The following is a 23,872-nucleotide window of genomic DNA, read 5'->3' on the forward strand; positions in this document are numbered from 1 at the left end:
TTTTGCAGAAGGGGAGAAACTTATGAGAAACCGCTGAGAAGATATTTGTTCAGTTGAGTCACTAGAAAATACAAAGCCTGTCGTGCTTACATCGTTAGGGACCCTACGCAGTCAGGAAGGCAATTCCGAGGAGGACGTCGATTTAAAAATGTGCTTATCCTCACATAGCGCGTCACAACTCAAATTTAGCTTAACCTACGTGATCAGTGTTGAGTTCCAGATGGAAACTTTAAAAAAAATTTATGTTGGGATTTCCGCTCTCGGAGCACGTGAATTTTGGTGATTGCACTTTGCTGTTTTGCAGAGGACAGATGAAAAAAATCAATACAAAGTTTTAAAACGCCCGTGCCAAGATATTGTTCTACCCATAAGATCTTTTGTTTTTCCACTTCGTCATCTCCGTCGCCGTCTTGGTTCACCTGAGGTCCCCCTTAACCTTCGGGGCCAATTCTAGACTACTTAGTCGAAATATAATTGGGTGATGTTACGGACACCTCTCTTGACCCAATCCGAGAAGACATAAACATCTTGATAAAGCGACGTTCGATTGCGTGAGTGCCGGAAAGCCGAAACTTAAATTATCATCACAACTGATCGGAACAAAGGAAAATACCTCTAAGAGCCAATAAATATATCTTATTAGATGTTTTGTTGTGTAATATCGCTGAGTATTTTGACCTGAGTTGTGCCGTATTTTGAAGAGCCCGTAAGGCGGGCGAGTCATGATACAAAAAAAGAGTCAAAGTACTCAGCGATACTTCATATAAAAAAGATTGATAAGTTATTTCTAATCCAATTGCTTTATTTTACCTATTTGTTTACTTTATTTAGGCGGGAAAAGCGAGGCAGAGAGAGAAGCGTAGCATGCGCAGCTAACCCGATTAAACAGGTTTCTTACATTACAAAATAACCAACTGTGCAATATCGCAGGACATCTGTACTCTAATGCCGCGTTATTTTTACTCCACTTTGTGCAGCTGGATAATAACGACTCATAGTGAAAGCAATCAAACTCCCTAATACGTGCGGGAAAACACAGGCGACCAAGTTGAGCTTGGTTTCAGTTTTGCATCTGATTGATTGGTTGAGAAAGTGGCGCGAGTTTTCTGAACCAATCACATTGCGAAAAACGGAGCAATCCAATATAACTTTCAAAATTCAATTCAAAATATTGATTGAGTCCTACTATCGCTTTGTTTTTTGAATATGGAGTAGATTTTCCGTATTAATTGAAGCTGAACTGAACGCTGCAAGTTTATTGAACTTTCTTAACACTCTCTTTACCTCTTAAGATTTATGAAGGTTCTGTCTAAGCATTAAAATGATCCCTAAATCGACCCCTGAATAATCCCCAGCCTTAGAATGATCCCCAATGAAATTATGGAATGGTGATTAATGGTGAGGTGGATCAGGATGATAAGGATAAATTCTCCCAGACCCCCACAAAAGCTTCTCACAAATACACCTGCTTTTCAGTCCTCTATATGAAGTCTTATTCCGCCTTTTGGTAAATATCGTTATCTTTTCAGTCTTAATGTGTAATGCCTTTCACGTGGCACGAGCTAAGCGTTCGAGCTGAGTGTTCGAACCTCTGTTATATTTACCGAAGTTTCTCGTTCCCCAAAAAACTCTTTCGTTGGATTTTCCCATAACATTGTTATATCAATAGCTATTACCCATCATGCACCGCCCACTTATTCGACTGATGACAACAAAGGAAAACACTTTTAACAGCCAGTGAATATATCTTATTAGACGTTTTGTTGTGTGGTATCGCTGAGTATTTTTACCTGAGTTGTGCCGTATTTTGAAGAGCCCGTAGGGCGAGTTACGATAAAAACATAGTCTAGTTGTGTTTAGCGATTGCCATGCAACGCCCAGTTATCCAAACTTCAACACAGGTGTAAATTAATTAAGAGGGACAGTTGATTTTTCAGCGTCTTGAATATACTCAGTAGGTGTCTCTGAAAAATGTTTTTGGGCACCTTAGGGTATCTTTGGGCACCTCTGCCTTAGATAAGCATAAATATCTTGCTGGTCCTATTTTGTCCAATATTTTTAGTGTTGCCCCCAGTGAGATGAGCATAGTAAGCGTTTGAAGTTTGTTGTCATAAATTCGCCAGTAAATTGGTGTAGTTGAATTGTACTGGTGCTAATTATTTCTATTTTTCATGCTGGCATTGGCATTTGCTCCCTGTGAATCATACAGAAAACAAAGGACATGTTCAAGCTGTGTATGGGATGTTCTTTAGAGTCAGTAACAAACCTTAACTTCATTTTCAAAGGCAGGGTGCCATTTTGAAACGTTAGGAGAAAACGGGGCCTTCTTCTCTCACTAAATCAAGCACATTCCCTTTCTAAAAACTGTCAAAATGGTTTTTTTTGCGTGGTTCGTGAGTTCAGGCAAACCACTTCCCGATATTGATAAAAGCATCTCACAGATGCACCCACGGCTTTTTAGCCCTCTGGGTGAAGTCTTTCCTCCCCTATCTGGGTAGCGGTATCTTTTTAGTCTTCTTTTTGCTATTGTCCCTAGCGTTACGTGAGGTAAACATTCAAAGTTTCTAGTTGTTCCTCATTAGGAAATTCGGGTTACAAAATTTTTTTAGACCACCTGGTTCCACATTCTATTTTGCATGATGAATGTACTAAATAAGAACTTCCTTTCAAGCAGCAAGAAAACCTCGGCGTGAAGCTCCTGAGAAGTTTTGAGAGCGCTCAAGGTAGGTAGCAGTTGCACTCACCTAACTACGAACTACGCCTCAAGCAATTTTCATCTTCAGCATCCTTGAGAATTTCTCGTACGAGTTGCTATGATGGCCAAGTCAGCCTGAACGTGAATATATCAACACAAAAATCCTAACAAAGGTAAGTTTATGAAGTGCTTTGTTATTCTCCTTAAAAGGTGATTTTTAACATTTAAAATGTCAAAACTCACGAGCATAATTATCTCATACTTTGTGAGTTTGTTCATCGTCTACTTTTTCCAGTTATTTGGTTACAATTCATTAAAAGATCGTTTCCTTCTACTGATTTTATCCCTTATTTTTAAGATGATCACAAAGTTCTTTGAGTAAATCTCGTGATGTAATATTCCATGTTTTAGCTCAAGTTCAAATTGTTTTCCAAGTCTAATTTTTTCCTTTGTTGCGGGGTGCTTCCTTTCACTGAATCGCGAAAAAAAAAATCAAAGGACGTTTTCGATTTTTAGATACTGTTATTTTCGCGGGCTCACTGCCAAGATCTGCTCGACTCTATTTTTTAAAGGTTGCGACACATTTTAAAATGCGAAGAATTACCATGGTGTTTACCCTGTGTTTTGATACATTCTATTTTTTGTGCTAAGTTTTCCAAGTTTCAAGTTCGTATTGTTTATTAAATCTGAAATTTTTTTTTCTCTGCGTGATCTTTTCTTTTTTCGTTCATGTGTGGTTCGTTGTCACAGGAAAACCTCTTTACAGTATTACCAGCTTGTGCTAAATCGATTCTTGACCATGAATAGGCAGAAAGTTGATAAAAACTCCTCCAATAAATATTTTTTTATCGCGTGCGATCTTTATGAATCATTCCGGGCTCTGTGGGCTAAAAAACATTAAATATTTTACGAAACCAATTATACACTGCACCTGCGGTAATTTCCATATAAAAACACACTGGGAGTAGTCTCAGATAAATGACGCTGGCGTAATTTTGGGTATAATGCTATAATCAGAGCGTTGGGCATAATACAGACATGATGACTAAACTTTACAAAAATTCCCTCAGTGTTACAATTCAACAGGAGATAAATTCTGTAGCCTGAGTATTGCTGATAGTGAGCCAACGTGCTTTTTTTACTTGCACTATAAGAATTTGATTCAATAAAACATTGTGTTCTTAACTTCGGTAAGCCTTTTATTCTTGGGAAGTTTTACCTGTTGGTGATAGAAAATAGGTGGGGTGGTGGGGGGGGGGTGGTGCAGGGCTCTTATCGACTATTATTTCGAATTGTCAAATCGAGCATAATGAAACGCATTGAGCATTATTTTCGGCATAAACCTTGCTTTTAAGGTAGACGCTCAAAAGCCTACTCTCATATTCGAGCATAATTTATCTAAGTGAGAGTGGGAGGTGGAGAGGGCTGCTTGCGCACCCACAAATTTGCTTTTAAGGAGATTAGAGCCCCTCCCACACCCTGCTCCGCCGTCTGTGTTTTTGCCATCAAGAACATCAATATACTTTCCTCGGCAAACTCTGTAATAGGGGATGATATTCTCCTACCCAGTCCTTCCATCGTAGAATCTGGCTACGATATCAATGGGATGATACACTGGTTGTAAGAATATTCTCTCTTTCATTTTCCTACAGAAGCCGCAAATAAGTTGATAGCCACAACATGAGAACCCAAACTGTTGTTGGAGCACTATATACAGTTGTTTTCTTCCATTTGGTATCCAGGATAACACATGCTAACGCTATCGGTAAGTGCAAGTCGCAAGAATCAGCCTTCCAAAAAGCCCTTCAAGGACACACATATGACACATTCAAAGTCAATAGCCTGCATGTTTGCGTCAAGAGATGTGATAAAGAAGAAAAGTGTCATAGCATCAACTTTGTTATCGACGAAAGTATCTGTGAACTGAATAAGCAAAGCAAGGAGGCAAGACCAGACAATTATGTGACAGACCCAAGACGGATTTACATGACAGTACAATTTGGTAAAGGTGGGTGCTTTAAAAGTATCGTGATCTTAAAAAGTTGGTCTTTTGATTGTATGTATACGTGTATGTATGTTTGTATATGTATGTGTATTTTTTCTTTGGAGAGGGTTATGAATATTGAGATCTCGGAAGTGTAACTGCCAATTTTTTTCCTTTGTACGGCAGATACCTGGCCATCCGGGACGTATGGACTTCCTCGTTCCAAGACTGGCTGTCCCCAGTCCCCTCGTGCTTTTGAGTGGCAAATAGGCTGGAGGTTACAAGACACGGAAGACACTTACGCCGCCAGTCGCCACTCGAATAGTTTTCATATAGATGCAGTTGTTTTGGAAAGTCATGTGAACAGAAGTTTCTGCATAAAACACGTGGACAAAGAGAGTACTGAAGCGAAACCATGGCCTCTGGGTAATGATTTTTTAGGCATTTTCAATTTTTTCAACTTTCTCTCCTTTCGTAGTTGAACAAGACACTTTCACATCAACACGACGCCTTTTTCGTTATTCCGTTATTTTTTACAATTTAAAGCTATTTGAGATTTCCCGATGTTCCCGTTGCGCTATGTTAGTGACTGATCTTGGTAGAACTCGATTCTTCCTCTCAAGGCTCGGTAATTATTGATAGAATTCACTGGAGTCATGTAAGTTTCAATTATGGATGTAACGACCTTTTGCTTTATCTTAAACTTAGTCCGCTTTCCTGGGCAAAAACTAGTGCCAAACTTTTAAAATGATTTCACCCCAAAAACAAAAACAACCCTCTGTTTCTTTTACTATTTGGCTTGTCCCCAGGAGATTTCAGATCCCCGCTGTATAAACTTACTTACGCTTGTTCGTTGGTTGCGCAGTATAGGCCATCAACGGAATCTTTCTATCTCTTCCAATTTTTCACCTCTCGAGCCATTTTTGTTTTTTCTTGCCACCCGAGCAGTGATTTCTAAAACTCTTGGCTATAATTTTGCTTTTAAACTGTCTTCGTGTTACTTAATAGGATACTAAACAGGATTATGAATATAAAAGAAACATATCGGATCGTGAGTTGTCCGGTCTCATGATAAATAAAATGTAAAAAATTAAATAAGAATTGTTTTTCCAGGCCAATATTGTATTTACAAGAAAGGCGTTTGTCCAGTAGGACTCAGCGAAGGATTTATAAAGTGGGATGACGAAGACACGAATAACAAGAACACTCATTGAATGGCGGAACACTTCCCGATGGTATATATGACAAAGATACAAGGATCTCTTTTTGTTGTCGGACGAATGGTAACAAATCCGATCCCATCACCCTCCCCGTGGAAAAACCTTTTTACTTGCTGGCTTACGGTTCGTCTGAGTGTCAGAAAGTAGAGGGGGCCCTGGGTACTGAGGAGTATATACAATATGACAACGAGGACTCAAAAAACTCAGATAAATGGGAAGGGAGTCATCCTTTTATGAAGTATTCACGCACTACCAAGATGAGAATAATTTACTGTTATTACCGTGCAGCATGATTATTTTGCGACATTTTAAAATCTTCTGCGGACTTCGCAGATTGTCCTTGCAAGTTATTGTTAGACAGAAATTTCATAAAATAAAACACCGCTTATATTTACAAAGTTAGTATCTGAGCAACTGCGCACCTACCCTCCCCTAGCCCAATAACAGTCCACTAATAAAAAGTTAGGGTTAATAACAAGAATACGTAAGGGAGGGGACAAAAGTTTTGATGATATTTATTAAGCATTTTTTTTTAAGGATTTAAGACATTTAAGTGAAATTTCTCTTATGAATCGAATGAGCTGTAACTCGACAAAATTTAGATGTTGAAGGATTACAATCGCTTTCTTGTTGTTAAGGCATTTGACAAAAAAGCATATTAAAGCTCGCATGTAAATTTTCGCTCAAGGAACATTCTGTAGGAGTAAACGTGATCTTCAATAGCTTTCTACACTTATTACCGTGCAGTATGATTATTTTGCATTCTAAATCTAGAAACCAACTTAAATGTAGAATTAGAAAAAGTAAGCCAGTGGTATATGCTAACAAATTATCTTTGAACATTGAAAAAACCAGCTTTGTGGTATTCCGTTCTCCACGAAGAAGAATAGCTCATAAGTTGAATCTTAGTATCTCCAATACATCTGTTAAATCTAATAACAAGTTAAATATTTAGGACTCATTTTTGACTCCAATTTAAACTAGAAACCATACTTACGCGAATTGAACAAGAAGATTTCAAGAGGTATTGGAGTACTATCTAAAGTTAGATATTATGTAAACAGAAACACATACATCAATTATATTATTCAATTATTTACCCCTTCCTCACCTATGGTTTATCAATTTGGGGCAATACTTATAGCTCTACTTTTAAACCTTTAATAACTCTTCAAAAGAGAGCTATACGTACCAGAACTTTCTCAAAACCAGATGAACAATCCGAGCCTCTTTTTAAGGAATTAGAGATTCTTAAATTAACTGATCTTGTTATCCTTCACAAATCACTTTTTATGTACCACTATTACTATAATCTTCCATCTTCCTTTGCAAATTTTTTTCAAACAGTAGCATCCATGCACTCTTACAATACCAGGCTTGCTTCTAAATCAACCTATTACATTAATAACATCAAAACAAACTATGGTGAATTCAACATTCGTTTTGCAGCTGTAAAAGTTTGGAATCACCTTGACGAAAGCATTAAACACCTCCCCCTTAAAACATTTAAAAACAAAGTCAAATTAAACATCTTACAGTCTTACTTTTCATGAGTTTTCAACTGGTCTCTTCTTCTTCTTTTTCCTTTTTCTTCATCTTCTTTTTTTTTTTTTTTCATATTTTTATTTATTTTTCTTTGACCAATAATTTGCTTTGCTCAAGCTTTAGTGCTAACCTACGTCCTGTATTTAAACATTATTACTGGGATACCTGTGGTAGCCCAGTCATAAAATGCCTTTGTTTTTTTGTCGTCTTTTTTTTTTTTTCCTCCGCCACAAAATGGAAAAATTGCGCAATAGTACCCAGAGGTCATTGGGCCCTCAACACCATGACAACTAACTGTGATCCAATGAGGTGTTCACATGCTGATCACGCGTGTTATCCCTCAACACTATGACAACTAACTGTGATCTAATGAGGTGTTCACATGCTGATTACGCGTGTTATCTTGATGATGACTGACGTTGTCATGCACAGACAGGGCCTGGTCACATGACGAATCACGAGCTTTTGCTTATAAAACTCTTTGGTCAGTTATTTTGTATTTCAACGTAATTAGATTGCGATTTCCTGGAGCATTCTGGCGCAAACGCTCAAAATACTTACAGACGCATATACAAGTCGTATTAATCGCGGCTAATCCACACTGAAAGATGTTATTGAGCGGTAATTTTGGAACGGATTGAGTCGCGAACGCTTGAAAGCCATGAAAGCCTTGAATGCCTTGTATGCTAAGTATGCCAATGTCTTAGTTGAAAAACGTTCACTTGTCGTAAAAAGCAAAATCTGAAATCTGAAACCAAACTGCATATACTCTATGCAATCTATTGAACAACACTACTACTACCGTGAGACTGAAGAACATAACTGTAATGGATGCAAACTGCTTGTGAAGAAAGACGACATATTGGATTCACTTGATGGCAAGGAACGTAGCTACGATAACAGTACGAATGGTATTAATTTCACGATCAGAAAGGTGAATCTTATGTTTGTTTTCATTGTAGTTGTATGGATATTCTTTTTTAATAAATACGTGATCCAAAACCCTGTGTTTTTTGTGTATAATGTTATTATGTTAAATATTGTTTACGCAATTGCCTTGTCACAGGCGGCCCAAGCTCACGTCTCGAGAAAAAGCCAACGATTAATTCATGAACGCGTCACGCGCTGTGTGACTCGGTGTTAAGTTACGAGAGGAACTGCACGTTATAAGGAATAGCATAGGGAACGAAGTATGGTCGATTTACAACGGTACATATTTCGAAATATGAACATTTTTCTCGTAAAATCAATAAAACTTACTCATACCCTGTGTATCCGTTGTATTTTCTGGCGATTTCTGCCGTTTTAAGCTTGCTTTACCATCACTGTTATTCACGTCATCTACTTTTATTACGTTGGTAAAATCTGTACAGACATCACACCAACCAACTCGCGCGCAAAGTAAGAAGACTATATTGAAGGCTTGAAATAATATTGCGATCGATTTTCATCAAGAAATGGGCCAGGAATATTCCACAATAGTGCAAATAATCGTGAAGGCGGATGGCAGAAAAGCGATTGCGTGACGCTCGGTAAGCTGTAAGATGACATATTATTATATACCAGACGTAAAAACTCTTCAGATTCTGAGTCTGCATTTTGTACCCACTCTGCAGTCTGCAGTCTATATTTTGTATCCAATACAGTTTATTTTTGGCTACATTTATTCGCAAAAACACACATAATCTACCTCAAAATACCTGTGAGTGAGGTAATTCGACATTTTCGTTCTTTCCCACATTAATATTCTTCTCTCCTTTTGTAAGAATGTAGACATCACTCACAATGTTTCAAGTAATCCACCCACCCTACAAAAAAGTAACTCTTGCATGCATAGCATGTCTTCAGATTCTTAGTCTGCATTTTGTACCTAGTCTGCAGTCTATATTTTGTATCCGGTCTGCAGTCTGCTTTCTGCATTTTGTACTAACAGGTATCCGTGGCTCCAATAGAGTTTATTTTTGGTTACATTTATTCGCAAAACACACATTATCTATCACAAAATACCTGTGAGTGAGGTAATTCGACATTTTCGTTCTTTCCCACATTAATATTCTTCTCTCCTTTTGTAAGAATGTAGACATCACTCACAATGTTTCAAGTAATCCACCCACCCTACAAAAAAGTAACTCTTGCATGCATAGCATGTCTATGTTTTGAAATAGGTGTATGCCCTTGGCCAGACTTGAGCGCACTATTTCAGTATGCTAGTCCGACACCCGTAGTATCACTACACTTAATTCCAAGGATCCAGTACCATCCAGGTATCCCAGTTACCCTGCTCACAGGGTCTAATTTACTTTTACTCCGCTAGATTAGCTTTTCAGTTATTCTGAGTAAATGTTACCTTTTTTGTATTAATATATTATGTGTGTAAATTAAGTTTAACTTCGATAAAGAGATTCTCCCTGACCCCATAGAAGCTTCTCACAAATGCACCTGCTTTTCAGAAGGTTTAAAGTACTAGCTATTCACTTCCGAACTAGCCAATAAGCGTACGCGAAAGCACTATTCACTATAGTGGAGTATACACTGAGTATGAAGCAAAGAACGTGAACTTTTAGAAGGAAATGTTTGTTTTTACTAACGTTTACATTCCCTTGAGGTCTTAATAATGAAGAATTATTACCACTGAAATGTTAATTATGGTATCAATAAAATTTTCCAGGTTCCCTCTTTCACTGGACACTCAGTGGCACGGACAGCCTCGCTAACGTAAGGAATCGAGTTCTTTGGGAAAAGTGCTGACAAAAAAATAATTTGTCTTCTAAAAATTCTGCTGCAACGGGAATCGAGGTAGTATTATTAAAGAGGGCTCAGGATAGGATAATCGGGATAAAACTCAGTGAGGATAATTTTACTCTTAATTTCCCGTAGTTTGTTGTCTAAGCATGAAATGTTTTGGCGGCTTCTGATTGTGCGCTTCAGACCCCATGAATCTTTTTCCTCCGAATTTTTTTTACCTTCTCTCCAAGATCTTTTTAAAGAATGTAATTAATTTTTTCACCTCATCGTTAAGCCCTATGATTCACAAAGAATCACTTTTGTTTTTTCCAGATTGAATTAAGAGGGGCGGCAAAGTTTTTCCCGGAATAGTGGAACACAAGGAACGTTCGCAGAGACACCATCAGTTCCTTTCCAAAAGACTGACTTGACAATTGCAGTTTGGATCTTTATAGAATCACCGCTAACAAAAAGGCAAGAAGTTTACTCAGACTGGTCTTCTCCGCGTCAGTTCCGAATTGACATTGAGATAAATGATCGGCTGTGTTTCCAAGGAAGACGAGACGTAGGTGGAGTAAGCGACATGATGACTCCATGTACACAGTCAGGGTGGGTACAATTTTTCTGTCACGATCAACGAGGCGGCGATTTTCCACTGCGAAAACTGACCGTGAGGGTCATGCAACATTTGAATGACTCCTGTGCAAATTTTGGGCCCGAGATGCAGCTTCAACTCTAAGATGAAGAGAGTTTGATGAGTTTGAGACTTCCGAAATGCGATTTGATGACTCAATATGCTCGGTGTTCTGTCAAAATCCAAAGCCAGCTATCAAGTGCAATGTTCATGTGCAGTTGAGCCATACAGTATCACAACACGCGTCCTAATACCTCGAACAGTAATTTGCTAGTTCTACGCATGCGTGAACTTCATACAGCGCTGTAAATTTGTTGGCGAGCAGCCGGACGCAATATCGGAACCAGTTGCCGAGGTTTATCCTATCCCAGGTGTTCACTGAACAAACGGCGACTCGATAGCGCCACCAGAGGGCCAAGAAATGAAGCAAAGAAAGAGGGAACGAGAAGAAGGAACTTGTTCTTTGCCTTACTTTCCACTTCCTGGGCCGCCATTATCGCGCGCAATTAATTAATGCCAGGATTGATCCCCGCAAGGAATAGGAGTTTTTCTTTTCGCACGCTCATAAAAATATTTCAATATTGTCTTTCGAAAGTATTTTACTTAGTTTTTTTTACAGATGTTTGGAGAGACGTGGCAATCACTCGGGGAAGATCGGAGCGCACGTTTAGGATTTACATAGATAGTGAAAGGAAAGTGAATCACGTTGTGAACGATAATCCTGTCCTTGTTTTTAAAAACTCTGGTCATACTGTCTATGATATTGGCTTGAAAAGAGACACTGGCACCACGGCTCTTGCATACTTCAGTGACTTGGTGATCTTCACACATGAGCTATCAGCGACTCAGTTAAAGAGTGATTTGTTTCTAAATCATCCCCTTTACAATTTCATCTAATTTTTCTTGTAAAACGAAGAACACACCCACATATTAATATATATATATATTATATATAAAAAAACGAAGAACACACCCACATATTAATATATATATATATGTATTATATATAAAAAAACGAAGAACACACCCACATATTAATATATATATATATATATATATATATATATATATATATATAAAATATATAAAATAAAATCCTCTACTAGGATGAGTCATTGCTGCTAGCATTATGCATGCTCACTAGTTTTTCTAGTTTGAGCACTCTGGCATGGCTTAAGTGATCCCACATGTGTGAGATCACTTTACTGCCTTACCTCCATCCTAGCATCAGCACTGCACTGATGAGGCCCAGAAGGCCGAAACAGTACTGTCTGCAGTTAGTTATATATAAAATATATATATATATATATATATATAAAAAAGAAGAAGAAAATTACAGCAGTATAAAGTAAATAAAATTGTATAAGGTTAGTAAATAAATAAATAAACAAAAATATTAATACAAGGCTACCCAAGGTAAAGTTATTTCAACTGAGTGATTATAAAAGTTTTTCCCATTTCATTAAGTGCAGGTTTAGTTTTTTCTTTTCTTTAGCTAGGTATTCCTCAATTCTGAAAATTTTTTTAAGGTGCGCGAGGAAGATGATAAAGCTTGGGGTAATAGATTTCTGTCTGCAGAGAAAGATGGTCTGCTTCGCTATTAACATGATGTGATTTAAAAGCATAAAGCGATTATCGACATCAAATAAGCCAAACGTAATATTAATTTGATCTGTTAGATCAGGAAGCGTTTCAATACCGCATTCATGTAGCCAACTAGAGATTTCTTTCCAGAAGGCTCTAGAGTGTTCACAAAAAACAAAAAGATGTTCAAGGGTTTCCTCGTTCTTATCACATATTAATAGCGTTTCGTTGTTAGAATCTCATTCTATATGAAGAATTTTTATACGATTTCAAGAAAATAGGGCATAGTTCCTGAAGGCACTGTGGGTGTCTGCGTGTGTGACCCCTTCTCTGGCAATGAAAAATCTATCATTTTTGAAAGGTTAACACTTTCTCCCAAATGCCCCTAAGGAGCTAGTGCAAATTTTAGGGATCCACCCTTGCTTTTCCAGGAAAGTCTTCTCCAGGAAGTCTTTTTAAGGAAAGTCCTCTATATGAAGTTTTATTCCGCCTCTTTGTAAATATCGTTATCTTTTCAGTCCTACTTTGTCTAATGCCCTTCGTGTTGCACGAGCTAAGCGTTCGAACCTCTGTTATATTCACTGAAGCTTCTCGTTCCTCAAAAAACTCTTTTGTTGGATTTTCTCATAACATTGTTATATCAATAGCTATTAACCGTCATGCACCGCCCACTTATTCGACTGATGACAACAAAGGAAAACACTTTTAACAGCCAGTGAATATATCTTATTAGACGTTTTGTTGTTTAGTATCGCTGAGTATTTTTACCTGAGTTGTGCCGTATTTTGAAGAGCCCGTAGGGCGAGTTATGATAAAAACAAAGTCTAGTTGTGTTTAACGATTGCCATGCAACGCCCACTTATTCAAACTTTAACACATGTGTAAATTGAATTGACCGCCAAGAGGGACAGTTGTGTCTTCAGCGTCTTGAATATACCCAGTAGGTGTCTCTGAAAAATGTTCTTGGGCACCTTAAATCTTTTTCTGCCTTAGATAAGCATAAATATCTTTCTGGTCCTATTTTGTCCAATATTTTTGGTGTTGCCGCCAGTGAGGTGAGCATGGTAAGCGTTTGAAGTTTGTTGTCACAAATTCGCTCGTTAATTCGTGTAATTGAATTGTACTGGTTCTGATTATTTCTAGTTTTCATGTTTGTACTGTATATCAAGTCCAAAATTTTTCGTCCCAGTTTGGCATTTGCTCCCTGTAAATTATTCAGAAAAGAAAGGACATGTTCAAGCTGTGTATGGGGTGTCGTTAAGAGTCAATAACAAACCTCAACTTCATTTTCAACGGCAGGGTGCCATTTTGAAACGTTAGGAGAAAACGAGGGCTTCTTCTTTCACTAAAATGTGTTTTTTTCGGCGTGGTTCGTGAGTACAGGCAAACCACTTCCCGATATTGATAAAAGCATCTCACAGATGCGCCCACGCCTTTTACAGTCCTCTGGGTGAAGTCTTTTCCTCTCTTATCTGAGTATAGGTATCTTTTTAGTCCTCTTTTTGTCTATTGTCCTTAGCGCTACGTGAGGTAAACGTTCGAAGTTTCTTGTTCCTCATTAGGAAATTCGGATTATAATTTTTTTTTGGCCAGCTGGCTCCATATTCTATTTTGCAAAATAAATGCATTGAATAGGAACTTCCTTTCATACAACATAAAAACCTCGGGGTGAAGCTCCTGAAAAGTTTTGAGAGCGCTGAAGGTAGGTAGCAGTTGCACTCAGCTAACTACACTTCAAGCAATTTTCATCGTCAGCATCCTTGAAAAATTTCTTGTAGAGTTGCCACGATGGCAAAGTCAGCCTGAATATATCAACACAAAAATCTTAACAAAAGTAAGTTTATGAAGTACTTTTTATTTTCCTCAAAAGGTGACTTTTAACATTTAAAATGTCAAAACTCACGAGCACAATTATCCCATACGTTGTGAGTTTGGTCATCGTGTACTTTTTCCAATTTGTTTCGGTCATAATTAATTAAAAGATCGTTTTTCGTCTACCGATTTTACCTCTTACTTTTCAGATGATCACAAAGTTCGTTGAGTAAAGGTTACGATATGATATTCCATGTTTTAGCTCAAGTTCGAACTGTTTTCCAAGTCTGAATTTTTTTCCTTTGTTGGGTACTTTCTTTTACTGAATCGTGAAAAAAAATCGAAGGACGTTTTCGATTTTTAGATACTGTTATTTAGCGGAGCCACTGCTAAGATCTGCTGAAGCTCGACTCTACTTTTTAAAGGTTGCGAAACATTTTAAAACGCGAAAATTACCATGGTGTTTACCATGTGTTTTGATACATTCCATTTTTTGTGTTAAGTTTTCCAAGTTTCAAGTTCGTATTGTTTATTTTGTCTGAATTTTGTTTTCTCTGTGTGACCTTTTGTTTTTTCGTTCATGTGTGGTTTGTTGTCACAGAGAAACCTCTCTGCAGCATGAACAGCTTGTGCTAGATCGATTCTTGACAATGAATAGGCAAAAAGTTGATAAAAGCTCCTCCAATAAATATTTTTTGTCGCTTGCGATCTTTATGAGTCGTCCTCGGTAGGCCAAAAGCACTAAGTATTTCACGAAGCCAATTGTACTCCCTTATCTAAGTGTCGGTATCTTTTTAGTCCTGTTTTTGTATATTGTCCTTAGCGCTACGTGAGGTTAACGTTCGAAGTTTCTTGATGTTCCTCATTAGGAAATTCGGGTTATAAAATGTTTTTGGCCAGCCGGCTCCACATTCTGTTTCGCATAATGAATGCATTAAATGGGAACTTCCTTTCTTACAACATAAAAACCTCAGCATGAAGCTCCTGAGAAGTTTTAAGAGCGCTCACGGTAGCTAGCAGTTGCACTCAGCTAAATACGCCTCGAGCGGTTTTCATCGTCAGCATCCTTAAGAATTTCTCGTATGAGTTGCCACGATGGCAAAGTCAGCATTTAAAATGTCAAAACTCACCAGCACAATTATCCCATACGTTGTGAGTTTGGTCATCGTGTACTTTTTTCAATTTGTTTCGGTCATAATTAATTAAAAGATCGTTTTTCGTCTACCGATTTTACCTCTTACTTTTCAGATGATCACAAAGTTCTTTGAGTAAAGGTTGCAATATGATATTCCATGTTTCAGCTCAAGTTCGAACTATTTTCCAAGTCTGAATTTTTTTCCTTTGTTGGGTTTTTCCTTTCACCGAATCGTGAAAAAAAATCGAAGGACGTTTTCTATTTTTAGATACTGTTATTTAGCGGAGTCACTGCTAAGATCTGCTGAAGCTCGACTTTATTTTTTTAAAGGGTTTCGAAACATTTTAAAACGCGAAGAATTACCATAGTGTTTACCCTGTGTTTTGATACATTCCATTTTTTGTGTCAAGTTTCAAGTTTGTATTGTTTATCAAGTCTGAATTTTTCGTTCATGTGTGGTTTGTTTTCACAGGGAAACCTCTCTGCATTATGAACAGCTTGTGCTAAATCGATTCTTGGCAATGAATAGGCAGAAAGTTGATAAAAGCTCCTCCAATAAATATTTTTTGTCGCTTACGATCTTTATGAATCATCCTCTGTGGGCCAAAAAGCACTAAATATTTTACGAAACCAATTATACACAGCACCTGCGGTAATTTCCATATAAAAACACAGTGGGAGTAGTCTCAGATAAACGACGCCGGTGTAATTTTGGGTATAATGCTATACTCAGAGCATTGAACATAATACAGACATAATGACTAAACTTCTCAAAAATCCCCTCAATGTTACAATTCAACAGGAGATAAACTCTGTAGCCTGAGTATTGCCGATAGTGAGCCAACGTGCATTTTTTTACTTGCACTATAAGAATTTGATTCAGTAAAACATTGTGTTCTGAACTTCGGTAAGCCTTCTATTCTTGGGAAGTTTTACTTCTTGGTGATAGAAAACAGGTGGGGTGGTGGGGGGGGGGGGGGTGCAGGGCTCTTATTGACTATTATTTCGAATTATCAAATCGAGCATAATGAAACACATTGAGCATTATTTTCGGCATAAAGCCTTACTTTTAGGGTAGACGCTCAAAAGCCAAGTCTCAGATTCGAGCATAATTTATCTAAGTGGGAGTGGGAGGTGGAGAGGGCTGCTTGCGCACCCACAAATCTGCTTTTAAGGAGATTAGAGCCCCTCTCACACCCTGCTCCGCCGTCCGTGTTTTTGCCATCAAGAACATCAAGATACTTTCCTCGGCAAACTCTGTCATAGGGAATGATAGTCTCCTACCCAGTCCTTCCACGATAGAATCTGGCTACGATATCAAGGGGATGATAAACTGGTTAAAGAATATTCTCTCTTTCATTTTCATACAGAAGCCGCAAATAAGTTGATAGCCACAACATGAGAACCCAAACTGTTGTTGGAGCACTATGTACAGTTGTTTTCTTCCATTTGGTATCCAGGATAACACATGCTAACGCTATCGGTAAGTGCAAGTCGCAAGAATCAGCCTTCAAAAAAGCCCTTCAAGGACACACATATGACACATTCAAAGTCAATAGCCTGCATGTTTGCGTCAAGAGATGTGATAAAGAAGAAAAGTGTCAGAGCATTAACTTTGTTACCGACGAAAGTATCTGTGAACTGAATAAGCAAAGCAAGGAGGCAAGACCAGACAATTATGTGACAGACCCAAGACGGATTTACATGACAGTACAATTTGGTAGAGGTGGGTGCTTTAAAAGTATCGTGATCTTAAAAAGTTGGTCTTTTGATTGTATGTATATGTGTATGTAATTTTGTATACGTATTTGTATTTTTTCTTTGGAGAGGGTTATGAATATTAAGATCTCGGAAGTGTAACGGCCAAATTTTTTTCTTTTGTGCGGCAGATACCTGGCCATCTGGAACATACGGACTTCCTCGTTCCAAGACTGGCTGTCCTCAGCCCCCTCATGGCTCTGAGTGGGAGAAAGGCTGGAGGGTACAAGACACGGAAGACTCTTCCAACGACAATGGCTACTCGGAGAGTTTTCATTTAGATGCAGTTGTTTTGGACAGTCATGTGAACAGAAGTTTCTGCATAAAACACGTAAACAAAGTCGGTACTGGAGCGAAACCATGGCCTCTGGGTAATGATTTTTCAAGCATTTTTTAATTTTTTCAACTTTCTCTCCTTTCGTAGTTGAACAGGACACTTTCACATCAACACGACGCCTTTTTCGTTATTCCGTTATTTAAAGCTCTTTGAGATTTCCCGATATTCCCGTTGTGCTGGATTAGTGACTAATCTCGGTATTACTCGATTCTTCCTCTCAAGGCTCAGTTTATTGATAGAATTCACTGGAGTCACGTGAGTTTTAACAATGGATGTAACGACCTTTGCTTTATCTCAAACTTGATCCACTTCCCGGGCATAAACAAGGGCCAAACTTTCAACATGATTTCACCCCAAAAACAACTCTCAATTTCTTTTACTATTTGGCTTCTCCCTAGAATATTTCATACCCCCGCTGTATAAACTTATTAACGCTTGTTCGTTGGTTGTACGGTATAAGCCACCAACGGAATCTTTCTATCTCTTCCAACTTTTCACCTCTCGAGCCATTTTTGTTTTTTCTTGCACCCGAGCAGTGCTTTCTAAAACTCTTCGCTATAATTTCGCTTTTAAACTGTCTTCGTGTAACTTAATAGGATACTAAACAGGATTATGAACATAAAAGAAACATATCGGGTCGTGATTTGTCCGGTTTTATGATAAAATAAAATACGAAAAATTAAATAGCAATTGTTTTTCCAGGCCAATATTGTATTTACAAGAAAGGCACTTGTCCAGTAGGACTCAGCGAAGGATTTATACAGTGGGATGACGAAGACATACGTAACAAGAACAGTAATGGTGGAACACTTCCTGATGGTACATATGACAATGCTACTAAGATATCGTTTTGTTGTCAGACGAATGGTAACAAGTCCGATCCCATCATTCTCCCCGTGGACAAACCTTTTTACTTGCTAGCTTACGGTTCGTCTGAGTGTCAGAAAGTAGAGGGGGCCCTGGGTACTGAGGAGTATATACAATATGACAACGAGGACTCAAATAACTCAGATAAATGGGAAGGGAGTCACCCTTTTATGGAGTATTCATACGTTACCAAGATGAGAATAACTTACTGTTATTATCGTGCAGCATGATTATTTTGCAATATTTAAAATCTTTGCGGATTTCGCAGATTGTCTTTGCAAGTTAGTGTTAGACAACTACGCACCTACCCCTCCCCTAACCCAATAACAGTCGACTAATAACAAGTTAGGGTTAATATTGGGCCAGGGAAAGGATGGTGCGTATTTTCTCAGATACTGACGTTGATCCAATTTATTACCTTGAGCCCAATAAGAATACGTAAGGGAGGGGACAAAAGTTTTGATGATGTTTATTAAGCAATTTTTTCTAAGATTCAAGGCATTTAAGTGAAATTTCTCTTATGAATTGAGTGAGCTGTAACTCGACGAAATTTAATGTTGAAGGATTACAATCACTTTCTTGTTTTTTAAGGCATTTGACAAAAAAGCACATTTTAGCTCGCATGTGAACTTTAGCCATAGGAACATTCCGTAGGAGCAAACATGACCTTCAATAGCTTTTTGCACTTCGTCAACAATACTACATGACTATACAGCATGTTCCGGCAGTTGAATGGTGTTAAAAGAATACAAACTGCTTGTATTCTAATAAATTACGTGTCTCTAATCTAAGAAGTCAGCCAACCGCTTGAACATAAGTTTTTTCCATTGTGGTCACTGCACAAATGCAAAGAATTGAAGAGCTCATCTTTAATAAAAGGCCTGTTACCAGTTGTTTGGATTATATGTATCACTTTCCTCTACGAAAGTCTAAAGCGCTTGAAGGGAAATAATTCTACTTGAAGAAAACTAACTATTGCGTCGCACTCGTGTTATAAAATACTGCGTTCGAGATGGAAAGTTAAATCTGAGCGACCGCAACCGACTGAATGACCATCACATTTTGAATTATCACCAAAAGTTTATCTCCCTGTGTTGGTTTTGGATCAAAAACCGAATTGTTTAGAGGGGATATTATTATGTAATTGAGTATTTTGCGTTTTTTAATTCGCTAGATGCGAAATTTTTCGCTTTTTCACTTGAAACGGCTGTTATTTCAAAGCTAGAAGCCCAAATTTACGCAATGCTATTCGAGGTAAATTTCTTTCATTGTTTGTGGTAACTCCACATGTTATGAGTAATTATTGTAAACATAAGCTTCTAGAAATCTCCAGACTGCTGAGTCATGCTGACTTGCATACCAAAGAACTTTTCAGAACGTTTCATGAAGTCACGCATTTGTTATGTAATACTTCTAAAATATCGTAAAAAAGGCTGTGGTTATTCATCGTGGTGTTGTCGGAGCGACGACTGTTTTGAAAGCTATACCGAGAGAGAGTTACAGCGGAAGATTGCTTATTTCAAGGGCCTTTGGAGACAGCAGTGAGATTGTGTTAGTGGTGAGCTGGGATATAGACTGTGGTGGGCTTAGTTAAGTTTGTTTACGATAAGTATTGTACTGGAGTCACTCCTTGTTAAGAACATTACTTGCTGTTCAATAAAGTAATTGAGTTTAGAAGATTGTAGTGTATTTTCTGTCGGTTAGATTATACCGTAACACACGATACTTCACCACACCTAAAAGAAGAACTGCATTTTAAAAGAAATATTATTCTGACTCTGTTCATTTCAAATTTTGCTCTTGATCGGCACGTGTGCAAGTTTGCATTTTGTTTAACGTAAAGATCATGATCACTCGCTTTCATTTTGCCACAGGATGAATCAATGTTCGCCATAATTATCAGTAGTCCCATGAAATTAGCGCTCGAAGACCTCGCAGTTGTCGTCGCAGTCATAAAAACACAGGTTGGTGGGAATTGGTCTGGGCGTCCTATGATGAAGGAAGATTTAAGAAAACCTTTCGTTTATCAAGGAATACGTTTAACTTAATTTTGAAGAGTCTTCGACCTGATATTGAGAAAGATTGGCAAAGAAAGGCTGGCTCAGGGTTAGGGTTAGGGTGATTACCTATACACCATTGCGGAACTGTTTGGCCTTGGTGTGACGACCGTTCACAAAATCATAGAGGAACTATGTGAAGCGATCATAAGAAACCTGTGAAAACCTTCGGTGCAAGCGCATTTTCCAATCACCAAACAGAATATTATGGAGAAAAATGGTGGATATGACAGCGTTTTGGCAATTCCCGTTGCTGGGGTGCTGTAGATGGGTGCCACATCCCCATTCAGTGCCCTCCTGGCGGTCTGAAAGCCTGTAAAGAGTATCATAACTTTAAGAACTTTTATTCAATAGTATTAATGGCCATTGTAGATGCACAGGATCGTTTCATCTGGGCAAGTGTTGGTTTTTAAGGAAATTCACACGATTCCATCATTTTCCAGTCCACTGATTTGTGGCACAACATTACTGAAAAGAACATCATACCATCAATTTCTCAAGTCATTGAAGGTACCGAGGTTTACCCGACGATTTTGGGAGATTCTGCTTTCCCATTCAGAGTGTGGTTGTCATTGGATCAAGGAATACTATTAATATATGACATTACGTTGCATCACTGTATATTTTTCAGACATTATATACAGTACCATGAGATAAACACTGTTATGATGAGAATTGCAATACTGTTATTCAGTTGTTATTTCCTTTGTTAAAGAAATGTATTGATTCTTTCACCATATTATTTTCCTTTGTTTTCCAACTTTTGTAATATAATCTCAAACAAATTAACAAAGGGATATAAAAAATGAACAAAAAGATTCAAAGTAAAACACAACATTTGAATGATTTGTAAACCATAACGTACATTCAGTAATACACATTATGATATCCTGTTCCTTTCATGTTTTTAGGGAACAACTTTGAAAGGGTATCTACACTGTCACCAGATGAGATGTATTTAGGCTCATTTATATGAAGGGTAGACTTGAGGAGACAGAACTACTTGTTTTCCATTGCACAAGTTTTTGTTTTGACTACTCATAACCACAAAGTAAACATTAAACAGAGAATTATTGAGGATCATATCTTGACAACCAAAACATACCAAACTACCTATGGTGGTATCTCAGTGCAAAGAAACTACATGGGAACTCAGGTAATATTATTAATACCTCTGCTGCCAAAAATTAAAGTTTGAGATAAAAACAGACTTAATTTGCAAATTCTTTTAAAAAACCAATATTTAAACAAAATGCTACACTTCTTGAACCATCATATCAGTGCAATATTGAGATTTCTGCTGGTGGAAAAAGATTATTTGAGTTATAGGCACTTCAAGACCATGGTGTAGAAGGCTCTTTTCAAAGCAGTTCCAAAATAACTTTAAAATGTTAGAGTTCATGCCAAGACCCTTTCAAAATTGGTACAACTGTGAAATACCAGATTTTCCTTTTCAAGTCATAGTTGACTGAACGTGATGTAGGAGAGACTGCTCATCATTTTTTGGAGCAGATGACATCAATGGTGTCTACCCAAAGGATGGGGTACTTGGGTGACTGCTGCTAGCTCTGGGATTGGACACAGATTGTTGTGCAAAATTATGGCTTTGATGATGAAAATCATCAGAATAAGAACTGCTATACGGATGGAAATTACCATGGGGTTGCATGTTTGGATTGCTGTTGGGTGTTAGTAGGCCACACATCAACTGGAAGTACCTCATTTCCTGTTCTCTAGACTGCTTCATATCTTCCCTTAAAATTTGCAAAAATTCTTTGGTGGGATCATTCTCAATAGTACTTTGAAGAAGTTCAACAGCTTTTGCCATCTGCTAAGTTTTAGCTCTTTTAGAGGAAGGTTTCCTTGCCAAGAAACGTTTACCCTTGGATGGGACTTCTCCACTGCTATCCATAAGGCTGGATGAAGTGCTTGCACAGTCATCATCATCACCATCAACTTCTTGATCATTCTTGCTGGTATCTTGCTTGTCTACATTTCCAATATGTACAGAGGGTTCACATGCATTTTCTCGTTGACATGAATCTCTAGTTTTAACAAGTACATAAAGAAGGTCAAACCATTTACCATATCCCCGTTCTTCAACAAACCTTTCAATACCTGAAGCAGTTTTCATTGTCATGCAGATCTGCTTACACGTACTAATGCATGACTTAAATTTACTTCTCATTTGTTGCACTTGGAAAGGAAAATCACTCCCGGTAGTCTTATTGTATTCGACGTTCAGCCGTTTCCGCACCATCTCATAAGCTTCAGTGTTACTTGCTTTCTTAGTATTGCAAAATATCAGTTTCTTGACCAGCTGGTCATCATTAACAATGATATTTACCATATCAGTGATGTGATCTTCTTTCCAAGTCGCTCTCCGCCCAATTCTTTTTTTCCTTTTCCCACATTCAGAACTCACCATTTCACCTTCCTCGATGAAATCTGACTCTTCTTCTTCTTCTACGCGAATACATGTTGTAAGATCCCTCTGACCATGGTCTTTGTCATCCACTTCGCTCTGACAATCTTTTCTGTACAAAGAGCACACTTGATACAATACCCAACACGTTTATTTGGTTGCCAGCCGATAGCTTCTTCATTAACTTCAGGAATCGAACATTCCGATCGAAGACATACACTTTTACCACACGTTATACAAGAATACTTCGTTTGTCTCTCACAATTACTGCAAGAAAATGACAAACTTTTCCTCCAAAGCGCCATGGCTATGAACTACAACGTAAACTCGCGCCTAAGTGCCTAAGAGGAATTTCTGCGCATGCGGAATACTTGAAAAGCTCGCCAAAATAAATTGAAATACATTAAGAAAATGTATGCATTTCATTCGACGCGAAGCTAGCGCGACGTTAAAACTGAAGACGCTTTACCGATATTTTATCCGTCTTACCAAGACGGATAAAACGTCTAGATAGAAATGGTAAAGGTTCAGTAAACAATTCGTAACCAAAGATTTTGCGTTTACGAGGAAGTTAGTAACTATGGTTCCTTTCAATTGACCATTTTATATAACTTGTCACAGATTGTTGAACACAAAGGTTATTAAATAAAGGTGAAGCAACTTTCCGACATAAATAGCATCAATTTGGTATAATGTGCCTCGATTAACAGGTACGGGTACCTCTGCAACCCCAATTTTTAAGTCGAAGTAAACGCAGTAACCACTTCTTTCAAACACACTCTCTATCTGCAGGTGGTTGATGTAACAACGATTGCTCAAATAATTCACCATTGCTGTGGCACTTTATAAAGCAACGAAATTATGGTACCAACAACAGTGAGCTAATCCCAACGGCAGCATCTACAAAATAAATATGTCCTATCAAAAAAGCTTACCTGCTTGTTGAGATTTGTAGCGGTGTCTATTTTGAAACACTGAATTTTCAAACCCTCTCTTTCGTTCTCTGGCGTTTCTGGTAGATTAAAATATTTTGTACAGTTCGTTGCAAAGTAGGTTAGGAGATTCCATGTTCTTCCAGAGTCATTTGACTTCAAA

At 37.9% G+C, this 23,872-nt stretch overlaps 5 protein-coding genes and 1 long non-coding RNA gene across 8 annotated transcripts in view; 4 read left to right on the forward strand and 2 right to left on the reverse strand.

The window, feature by feature from the left end:
- LOC113668169 (laminin subunit alpha-1) overlaps positions 1 to 23,872 on the reverse strand; it is a 58,093-nt gene that overhangs the window by 34,173 nt on the left and 48 nt on the right. The window contains exon 1 of the mRNA XM_089205365.1: positions 23,713 to 23,872. This exon is cut by the window's right edge and continues 48 nt beyond it. Coding sequence (XP_089061491.1) covers positions 23,713 to 23,872 — 160 coding nt within the window. The remainder of the gene's footprint in view (positions 1 to 23,712) is intronic.
- LOC149047133 (uncharacterized) lies at positions 2,296 to 6,995 on the forward strand. The gene is made up of 4 exons (XM_089205373.1): positions 2,296 to 2,868; positions 4,348 to 4,703; positions 4,866 to 5,105; positions 5,793 to 6,995. Exons 2-4 carry the CDS (start codon positions 4,376 to 4,378, stop codon positions 5,891 to 5,893), a joined length of 669 nt encoding a protein of 222 aa, XP_089061499.1. The 5' UTR covers positions 2,296 to 2,868; positions 4,348 to 4,375; the 3' UTR covers positions 5,894 to 6,995.
- Positions 8,247 to 8,716, forward strand: LOC149047134 (uncharacterized). Its single transcript, XR_016186320.1, has 2 exons — positions 8,247 to 8,378; positions 8,511 to 8,716. It is a non-coding gene; the product is annotated as an uncharacterized LOC149047134 (long non-coding RNA).
- Positions 9,983 to 11,741, forward strand: LOC149047135 (uncharacterized). The gene is made up of 3 exons (XM_089202430.1): positions 9,983 to 9,996; positions 10,541 to 10,794; positions 11,410 to 11,741. Exons 1-3 carry the CDS (start codon positions 9,983 to 9,985, stop codon positions 11,697 to 11,699), a joined length of 558 nt encoding a protein of 185 aa, XP_089058556.1. The 3' UTR covers positions 11,700 to 11,741.
- On the forward strand, positions 14,027 to 19,966 carry LOC149047136 (uncharacterized). Of its 3 annotated transcripts, none has more exons than XM_089205369.1 (4): positions 14,027 to 14,088; positions 16,704 to 17,059; positions 17,223 to 17,462; positions 18,131 to 19,966. In XM_089205369.1, the coding sequence occupies exons 2-4, from the start codon at positions 16,732 to 16,734 to the stop codon at positions 18,523 to 18,525; spliced, it is 963 nt and encodes a 320-aa protein (XP_089061495.1). In that variant the 5' UTR covers positions 14,027 to 14,088; positions 16,704 to 16,731; the 3' UTR covers positions 18,526 to 19,966. The 3 variants fall into 3 exon arrangements, with proteins under 3 accessions (XP_089061495.1, XP_089061494.1, XP_089061493.1); XM_089205368.1 differs by having other exon boundaries at positions 14,036 to 14,220; XM_089205367.1 differs by lacking the exon at positions 14,027 to 14,088 and having other exon boundaries at positions 16,583 to 17,059.
- Positions 22,097 to 22,911, reverse strand: LOC149047137 (uncharacterized). Its single transcript, XM_089205374.1, has one exon. It carries the CDS (start codon positions 22,778 to 22,780, stop codon positions 22,184 to 22,186), a length of 597 nt encoding a protein of 198 aa, XP_089061500.1. The 5' UTR covers positions 22,781 to 22,911; the 3' UTR covers positions 22,097 to 22,183.

Source organism: Pocillopora damicornis, chromosome 4, assembly GCF_964200805.1.
Source record: "Pocillopora damicornis chromosome 4, jaPocDami1.2, whole genome shotgun sequence".
NCBI classification, from domain to species: Eukaryota; Metazoa; Cnidaria; class Anthozoa; order Scleractinia; family Pocilloporidae; genus Pocillopora; species Pocillopora damicornis.